The sequence below is a fragment of the Sinocyclocheilus anshuiensis genome, unplaced genomic scaffold (genome assembly GCF_001515605.1).
Source record: "Sinocyclocheilus anshuiensis isolate Anshui unplaced genomic scaffold, SAMN03320099.WGS_v1.1 scaffold1649, whole genome shotgun sequence".
Lineage (NCBI taxonomy): Eukaryota > Metazoa > Chordata > Actinopteri > Cypriniformes > Cyprinidae > Sinocyclocheilus > Sinocyclocheilus anshuiensis.
Window position 1 is genome coordinate 27,957 of NW_015540982.1, and position 10,921 is coordinate 38,877.

Below are 10,921 nucleotides of genomic sequence, written 5' to 3' on the forward strand. Positions count from 1 at the left end.
TTCCGATCTACACACACACACACGAGAGAAACACACGCGTTACACACGAGAAACGCGCATTACACACACACACACACACGAGAGAAACGCGTTACACACGAGAAACACGCATTACACACACACACACACACACACGAGAGAAACGCGTTACACACGAGAAACACGCATTACACACACACACACACACACACGAGAGAAACGCGTTACACACGAGAAACACGCATTACACACACACACACACACACACGAGAGAAACGCGTTACACACGAGAAACACGCATTACACACACACACACACACACACGAGAGAAACGCGTTACACACGAGAAACACGCATTACACACACACACACACACACACGAGAGAAACGCGTTACACACGAGAAACACGCATTACACACACACACACACACACACGAGAGAAACGCGTTACACACGAGAAACACGCATTACACACACACACACACACACACGAGAGAAACGCGTTACACACGAGAAACACGCATTACACACACACACACACACACACGAGAGAAACGCGTTACACACGAGAAACACGCATTACACACACACACACACACACACGAGAGAAACGCGTTACACACGAGAAACACGCATTACACACACACACACACACACACGAGAGAAACACGCGTTACACACGAGAAACACACATTACAGACACACACACACACGAGAGAAACACACGCGTTACACATGAGAAACACGCATTACACACGCGTTACACACGAGCAACACGCATTACACACACACACACACACACACACACACACACGAAAGAAACACGTTACACATGAGAAACACACACACAAGAGAAACACACACACACACACACAGGAAACACACGTTACACACACACATACAGGAAACACATTACACACACACACACACACACACACACACAAGAGAAACACATGCGTTACACATGGGAAACACAGGTTACACACACACACACAGGAAACACACTCGGGAAACGTGTTACACAAGACATTCACGCATTACACACAGACAGACACACACCCACGCAAGAAACATGCATTAGACACAGGAAACACACGAGTCACACACACACACAAGAAACACATGCGTTACACATGGGAAACACACAGGAAACACAGGTTACATACACATACACACTCTAGAAACACATGCGTTGCACACAGACACCAAAAGAAATGCTCCACACACACCGGAAACACGCATTACACAGAGACACCCATATGGGAAACACATGCTTTACACATGTACACACACACACACACACACACACACAGGAAACACGTTACACTCGGGAAACGCATTACACATAAGACATTTACGCATTACACACAGACTAAACATGGGAAAACACTGACACACGGGTTACACACACACACACACGGGAAATGTGTTACACACAGATGCACACGTTATGGGAAACACTGTTACACGTGGGACACACATTACACACAAGAAGCATGCGTTACACACAGGATGCTACAACATGTACCCATATGGGAAACACATGCTTTACACATGTACACACACACACACACACACACACAGGAAACACGTTACACTCGGGAAACGCATTACACATAAGACATTTACGCATTACACACAGACTAAACATGGGAAAACACTGACACACGGGTTACACACACACACACACGGGAAATGTGTTACACACAGATGCACACGTTATGGGAAACACTGTTACACGTGGGACACACATTACACACAAGAAGCATGCGTTACACACAGGATGCTACAACATGTGTTACACAGACAAACAGGAAACACGTGTTACACATAGGGCTGAATGATTTTGGAAAACAATCTAATTGCGAATTTTTTTTACCAATATTGCGATTGCGATTTAATATGCAATTATTTTTTTAAAGCTCTTTGTGTTCTGTATTATTCAACAAAGACAAGCTACAAATCATTCTAAACATAAATGTGCTTTTCTGTAGGCCAGGCCTATATGTTACGATGAAATTAGGTGATGCATGAATTGATATGAATGACATTTTTATTTAACAACTACAATCACAGTATATTGACTGATTTGTTGAACTTCCAACCTTGTAAGCATGTAATAATTATGTTTAAATAAGCCTGGTGTAAACATTAATATGAAAGTCAGTAACAAATCACACAAACTAAAGTAGACTGCAGAAATATAAAAACAAATCTGTTGCTTTACCACACTACTTTAGGTAATTCAAAGTCACAGTAATAAACATATGTAAATATGTGCACTGCACTAATCAGTGTCTGTTAACTTTAGACCATGCAGTGGTTCTCAAACTTTTGTGGTTGCGCGCCCCTTTAAACCTACATGGAAAAAAACACACCTGCATCACTTGAAACATATAAGTTTCATACAAATAAGTGTTATTTTTATTTTTGTTTCATGCTGTCCGCTAAGGCATAGGACCCACACACAGGCTTTCCTCCTCACCAACGACATTAAACACCGTGTCTACACAGTAAATGGTTTGCAACGGTCACTTTGTCGCGTCAGTGTAGAGCTGTTAAATGACCAGCACCTGCCTGGGTCTGTGCGACCTCATCTATGGCTTTTCTCTTCGCTTTCACAAACCGATCATCTCCCATTCTAAGTTGCATCCTTTGGCTGTTTACTGTTTTATTTCTTTTCTTTTTCTGCTGATGGCCCACGCTCGACTTGAAGCAGCGCTGCTTAGACCGATGGGTGTGTGTCATCAAAGTACTGCGAGAGCTATAAGAGAGCGCGGACGTCTCCTTATGCTTTCTCTCGCCGTACTTTGATGTCATACACCCATCGATCTTCAAGTCGAACACACCTCTTCACTCTCGCGTCATGTGACCGAGTGTAATCGCAGCCTCTGCGATTGAAAAATCACTTTTTTCATATCGCGATATTATCGCAAATGCAATTAATCGTTCAGCCCTAGTTACACATAGGAAATGCTTGTTACAAATGGACACACAGACAGGAAACATGTTAAACGCACTGACACACAGACGTTATGAAACACACTTTACACATGGAAAACACATATAACACGTTTCCCGTGTAATACATTTCTTGTGTGTAATGTATGGACACAAACGTTACACACACACAGAGAGAGAGACAGGTGTGTTACCGTGGTGAGGAAGAGCAGCTGGTTGCGGAGGCTGCTGAGCTGCTTGTGTAAGTACTGCAGTTCGTTCTCTCTCACACGCAGCAGCACCTGCCACACACACGATCAACACAGAGATGAAGAAACAACACAGCAGGCGTCTGATTTCAAGTGAATATCCCTAAACTGATCAGGAGCAGCCAGGAGGATGATCACCTCACTTCCTGTCCTTCACGAACATGTGATCTTTTACATAATCAACGGATCGTTCCTGAAGAACATGTATACTCCGTGTTCTTTTATTCACACGTAGTGCTTGTTTTGTGTTTTTGACCGCGCTCGGCTAATAGGGCCATTTACTGGCACAGATTTCACATTTGATTCAGAATCACAAGCTCTTGATTCAGTTTGATACTGATCTGTCTGTATGTGTGTGATGTACAGTGCATGTGACAGAAACACATTACAGGGAGTCACTGCACATCACCTGTGTCTCACACCACGACCTCTCAGTGCCGTCAGTCACTCCGTCTGACCCTTGACCTGTGACCAGAGACCGAATGACCTTGACCTCCTCCGACAGACGCGCCTGGAGGTCCTACACACACACACAATACTCAGAGATGCAAACAGGTAAGGGGGAAATTGCTCATGTTCATTTGTACTTACTTTAAGGTATTATATGTCCAAAACAGTAATTTTTCACACACGCAAAAAAAAAAAAAACAGTGCTATGCAGGCTATTTAAGACAATATTGTCTGATTAGACAGCAATGCTGACCTAAAATGCAAAATGTAAAAAAAAAAAAGTTATAATAATAAAACAGCATAGTATGAATAATTTAGATTCTACCGATTCTCGTATTAGGCTGCTGAACTAGAACTACACTGTAATGCACAGATCAGTGTATTAATACACATGCAGTGCTTACATTTGCTTGAGACCAAACCAACAGTGTGCATGTGAACCGTGGGTGTTAATATAAAGTATGTACTGAAATATGTAGTAGAAAACCCATGAAAGGGGTATGTCATTTAAAAATCGACATTGTTTTTGGACTCTGGGGGGCGCCGTTATTTTATGTGCACAGTACATTCTGCCTTGATGGCATCAAATGGATGCACTCGGTGAGCTACCGACGCTTTTTACTGCAACACAACCCAGAAAATAAAATACTCATACAATGCCACATTGTGTGGCTTTTGGTTATAACTTTCAGTTGAAGGGCAACAAGAGACTGCAATACTTCACTGCTTTCCTAGCGATAAGAAGAGGAGAAAACCTCATGGGTTTTCTGCTATATATTTTAGTAGGAGGCATAATTTACACAATAGTAAGCCATACAAGTCTTGATGCCCTTTAAGCTTCTGTGAGCTCAGACTGGAGTTTTTGTTGGTGTTTTGTTTTTTTTAATGCGGTACCTGGTTGTCTCTCTTCAGTTGCTCCACCTGTGTGTCTTTCTGGCTCACGAGTCGCTCCGCATCCAGACTGTGCTGCTGCGCTCGCTTCAGCTCCACACACTTCTGAGAGTATCGCTCCGACAGAGACGCCAGCTCCCTCCGCAGAGACGCCAGCTCCACCCTGCACACACACACACACACACATTATAACACACACATTATAACACACACACACATTATAACACACACACACATTATAACACACACAAACACACACATTATAACACACACACACACATTATAACACACACACACACACATTATAACACACACACACACTATAACACACACACACACACACACACACACACACACACACACACATTATAACACACACACACACACACACACACACATTATAACACACACACACACACACACACACACATTATAACACACACACACACACACACACACACATTATAACACACACACACACACACACACACACATTATAACACACACACACACACACACACACACATTATAACACACACACACTCACATACACATTATAACACACACTCACACACACATTATAAGACACACACACACACACACTCACTCACACACACACACATTATAACACACACACACTCACAGACATTAACACACACACACACATTATAACACACACACACACACACACATTATCACACACACACACACACACACACTAACATAATGTGTTAACACAGAGGACCTCTCGTTTGTTTCAGGGTCATAAAGGCAAAATCCTTTAACATGCTTTCTGTGAACCCAGCAGCACTCTCTTTTGACTTCATCACACACACACACATTATAACACACACACACTCACATACACATACACACACACACACACACTCACAGACATTATAACACACACACACACACACAGACATTATAACACACACACACACACAGAGATGAGCTCCAGACGCCACTCCTGCAGTGCACGTGTGTGTGTGTGTGTGTGTGTGTGTGTGAGAGAGTGAGTGTGTCTGTGCTATAGTGTGTACTCACAGTTGCTGTTTGCCGAGTGTGTGTGAATCCGTCCCATGAGTCTCTCGGAGTTGTGTGGTTTTCTCCAGCTCCTCTCTGTGTGCTTTCTGTAGCGCTTCCATCACTGACAACACAAACACACCGTGTTACACACACATGTACATCACTGCAGCACTACGGCTAACACTGATCACCACTGAACTGAACACACACTGGAGGAGTCCAGCGGAAACACGCTGTATTCATGCAAACCCCATGATTTCTGTAAGACAGAAATATATGACTTATTGTAGGCCTAATGATAGTTACTGAATTATTCATTATAAAACGGAGAGTTCCGGTCCTTGATTCTGATTGGTTGAGCCGCGTTCGAAGCTGTTGTAAATTACTCTACAAACACCTTTATTTACGTCTGTGTGTTGCTCGGCGACCACTACTGTTTCTGAGGAGCTACATTGTTTGGTGGAAGAATACTGTTTTTATTAATATCATTACACTTTATTTGCTCTGTTTTATTTTGTGAAACCTTACTGTGTATATGGAATAACCGTTTTATAAAAGCAATAAGCCCCGTGAAGCCATGGTTTACAGTGAATTTATAACAGCTAAGGGGGTTTTGGCCTTAGCTGTTATAAATTCACTGTAAACCACGGCTTCTTGGGGCTTATTGCTTTATTAAAACATTATTTTTTAAAGGCATATTTACCAGAAAAATTATTTACCAGAATGCATTTCCAGAATGCAAAATGTAAATACACAACAGTTTTTCTAAAAATAAATAAATAAATAAAATAACACGCTAATAGCTATTAATAATACTAATAATTTTTTTATCAAATCAGTTAACCAGAGAAAATTTCCCATTAAATGGAATCCAGAAAATTAATGGAAAACAGAATTTGGCAAAAATAACTGAATTTGAGGGAAAAAATACGTATTTCATAGGGCCTTGTCATTTTTGTTCAACCCTTTGAACAAAAAATTGCAGGTAAATTGTTTTTTTTTTTTTTACATTTAAGCATAAAAACAGAGTCTAGAAAAATTTAAACAGACAGAAAACGGAATCCAGAACATGTGCAGAGAGTGACGCTCCGCCCACTATAGAGCGAGCTCTGCAGTGATTGGTCAGTACCGCGCGCAGTGGCGTCGCTCTCCTCCTTTAGCAGCGCGTCTCGTTCCCGCTCCAGTGCGCTGATCTGCTGCGAGTGCTGCTTCTCCAGCTCCTCCAGTGCCTCCCTGTGCGCGCGCTCCATCTGCTGCAGCACCGCCTCGCAGCCAGACTCCGCCCCCCTCCCCGGCTCCGCCAGCTGCTGCCTCAGAGACGCCACCTGCAGGACACAGAGAGACAGGCGGCGGTAAAGCCTTCTGCAGGAAGTGCAGGTGCACTGGACAAGAAGTGTGAAGCACGCTCATGCACACACACACACAGAGAGAGAGAGCAGCACAAACGACTGTGAATAAACTCCTTTATAAAGCACATACAGTCATTTGTGCTGGTGAGTGTTAACCCTTATAACACATCGCCTGGGAACATAAGCTTATGAAATAGTCATAACTCAATAGCTTTTCAACCATCATCCAAAAACCTTGTATCTGATAAATATTTGTGAATGTGTAAACTTTTCGCATTTCACTATGTTTTCACCATCACTTACTAACAACTTGTTTAATTAAAAAGATTAGAAGCTCTTTGAAATCTTCAAATAATACTTCAACAATATCTAAACCAACGTGATGCAAAAAAACATATTTAATCAACATTTATGATATATATCTGAATATATCATACATTTACACATGGACAAACACGGGAATAAAACATTTTTCCCGAATATCGGCATAATATCATGTCAATAATGTATTTTGATAGCCTTGATGTATTTTCAAAGATTGGTTCCCACCAAAAAGGTGCGTTTCTTAATTTTTCCGAATTTCCTCAGTTCAGAAATGCCCCGGATGCGTTCCATAATTATATAAGGGTCAATGGGTCTCTCTGTGTTCTATTCAGTTCTCATAAAGTCATTCATGAGAGCAGATAGACTTTATTCACGCACTACCTCCCTCTCCAGCGCCTGATTGGCTGATGACCGCGAGCCCACTGGTGGGAGTGACCTCGTCTCTTTGAGCGGCAGCCGCTCAAACTCCGCCCACTTCCTCTCAATCTCCTCCTCTATTCGCCTCTGTTCCGACTGCTGGCCCGCCCCCTTCCGCGAAAGCACCGCCTCCCACTGGTTGTGGGGGTCAGCACGCGGCCGCTCCTCCTGCCATTGGCTGTGCTCTCTCACCTGCCCCTCCCCTGACTCTCTCTGATTGGTGGAGGCAGGGGGAGCTGCTGGGCCGGACGTTCTTCCTCAAGACCTCGATCCAGTTCCTGCGTATGCCGGCCGTCATGGCGGAGAGCGTGAAGACGGCGTCTCTGGTCTGCAGGACACACACACACACACACACACTGAGTATCAGCAGATCAGCGCAGGAATGCAGCGAGTCCAGACGTGATCCTGTACTGACCTGAATCTGAAAGCCGTAGTTCTTCTCCACCTCAAACTCCGAGACCTTCACACACGCCTTCAGGTCGATCTCGCCATCCACCTCGTCCCTCTGAGCACACAGACGCATAACAACCGTATAACAACAGCCGTATCATCATCATCAGAAACCATTCAGAAGATCAGCATACTACAATGATTTCTGAAGATCATGTGACACTGAAGACTGCAGTAATGATGCTGAAAATACAGCTGCGCATCACAGGATCTCACCTGCCCCTCCCCTGACTCTCTCTGATTGGTGGAGGCAGGGGTAGAAGGCGTGGCTAAGGGCGACAGCTCAACATAGTCGAATTTGCGGTGGGCGGGGTTTGCAGTGGTGGAGGTGGCCTCTGATTGGCTGCGGAGCCGGAGGGATGAGGAATGACGGGCGTTTTCTTTATCGCTGCTGCAGTTGGGCAGCCTGAAACACACATGCACAGATACAACACGTCAAGACGACTCACTAGTGTCTCATTAGCTCTGCAACTAACGACTAGTGTCAATTAACCTATTGATGAATCAGATCCAAATCATGCTCAGTGCTCTCCATCAAACTCAAGTCTACATAATCTATGCAACACGTGGTTTAAAACATGAATAGTGCCAATAAGAAAAAACACTGACAGAATCACAACTGAAAATAAAATAACTAAGGTGTTTTTAGTACACTATAATAATTAAATCAATAAACAATATACTGTTAAATATAAAATGTGTATATAACAGAAATGAGAGAAATAAGCATTATTATTTTTATTACTTAAATATTTTAATTTGATTAAAAAATGAAAAATAAATGTTAATAGTATATCAAAATATTACTACTGAATCGAAAAAAGTTATTATTTAAAGATATTTTTAAATTATTAAAAGCAACATTAATAATACACTAATATTTATGGCTGTCCTAATTTCTTTGATTTCTAACATTAAGCTACAGAGCTTTTATTTTGTCTGGAAAACCACAGTGAGCGAGTGTGAGAGAGTGAAAGAGAGTGAGTGTGAGTGTATGTGTGTGTGTGTGAGAGAGAGAGTGAGTGAGTGAGTGAGTGAGTTAACACATATTCACTTAGAAAACAGCTGCTTTACATTCTAATAACATTACAGTATTTTTGAACAGTGGTAAAAGCGTGTTATTAGCTCGTGTCCGCGTGTTATTAGCTCTTATACCATGGTCTGTCTGAATGCTGGATTCTGATTGGCTGGCAGGTATGCAGTAAAACCGTTTAATGCACAGGTAGCTCCAAGTCAGTTTAATCACCGATCTGTATTAATGCGCCGCTGCTTTAACTGATGCACACAAACCATTATTCATTTATTATGTTTCTATATTTTATATTTCTTATTAATTTTCCCTGGCTTATGCATTTCCATTGTTGTTCAATCTCATGCTTGTGGGGTTTCATGAACTGTTTTGTCTGTATGAATAAGAGACAGATAAGTATTGTATCGTGACTTTGCTGGTGATACACAGCCCTAGTTATTAGTTCGTGTGTTATTAGTGCGTGTTAATAGCATGTGTTCATGTGTTCACGTAATATTACCATGTGTTCTTGTGTTATTAGTGTGTGTTTGCATATTATTAGCGCATATTCACGTGTTATTAGCATTTTTGTGAGTGTTCATGTGTGGTTAGCGTTTGTTCGTGTGTGTTAGCGTGTGATTCTCACCTCCTCTGCTGCAGAGTCTCTGTAGTACTTCAGTCCAGCATCCGTCAGCACAAACCAGTGTTTCCTCCACTGCGCACGCACGCACACACACACGCACACACACACACACACACACACACACAGACACGGTCAGTCGTCAAACACGTCTCAGCATCATCTCACACTGAAGCACAGACAGACGAGTCTCACCTCTCCACTCTCGTCCAGTTTAGACATCCATCCCTTCTTGAAGTTCAGCAAGTCAGGCTGCAGACAGAGGGAAGAACGGATGGGTTCATCAGACCAGTGTAATCACACACACACACACACACACACACATCAGTGTCACCATCAGTGTGAGTGTGTGAAAAACAAAACACAAGAGCACAGGAAACATGAGGCAGTGATGGTGAAACTGCTGCTGTCGGATACCACTGAATAACACCACTCAGGTACAAACACAAACACACACACACACACACACACACAGACACAGACACAGACACAGACACTCACTCACTCACTCACTCACTCACTCACTCACTCACTCACTCAAAATACTAACATTTGTTTCCCGGGGATTAATTTTACATGCGCAAAATACAGCAAACAACAGAACATGAGGATTCACATGCATCACATCACACACCTGCAGCGCTTCTGCGAGCGGAGAAAAACATCATAAATCTAGGCTATAGGCCTATAGCTATAACGATAAATGGGCCTATACGAGAAATACATTTTTACTTAAATAATAAATTAAGAAAATGAAAGAAAAACTGTGCAACAAGTAGCCTAGTATGCAGAGTTTTGGTTAATTGTTGTGCTGCGTGAAAGGAAACCAAGACGGCAGAAAGCGGCATCCTATTTTTCTTTAGGCTTATTTTACAAAAGCACAAAGATTTGTTTTTATTGTGAATGTACACAAATAAAGGCAAACCTTTTACAATTCCGATTATCTTTATGACTAAAAGGAGTAGTTTCTTCCACTGTTAAGGAAACAATTCAAGTGATTGCGCCGGCGCCGCATGCGCGCGCACAGTTAAGTATTGTTACCTTGACAATGCTGCCTGTCCATTATCATAATAAAATACAGTCAGTCAAACATATTGAAAAAAAACTATGTAGTAAAAAAAAACTATGTAGTAAAAAATATGTAGTAAAATCTGTGCCGTTAAGTGTTATCAC

At 42.2% G+C, this 10,921-nt stretch overlaps 1 protein-coding gene across 1 annotated transcript in view; it reads right to left on the reverse strand.

Moving 5' to 3' along the window:
• LOC107690118 (TRIO and F-actin-binding protein-like) overlaps positions 1–10,921 on the reverse strand; it is a 23,074-nt gene that overhangs the window by 2,006 nt on the left and 10,147 nt on the right. The window contains 10 exon segments of the mRNA XM_016488354.1: positions 3,136–3,222; positions 3,599–3,709; positions 4,534–4,693; positions 5,578–5,680; positions 6,689–6,884; positions 7,614–7,874; positions 7,876–7,977; positions 8,065–8,154; positions 9,755–9,823; positions 9,944–10,000. Coding sequence (XP_016343840.1) covers positions 3,136–3,222; positions 3,599–3,709; positions 4,534–4,693; positions 5,578–5,680; positions 6,689–6,884; positions 7,614–7,874; positions 7,876–7,977; positions 8,065–8,154; positions 9,755–9,823; positions 9,944–10,000 — 1,236 coding nt within the window.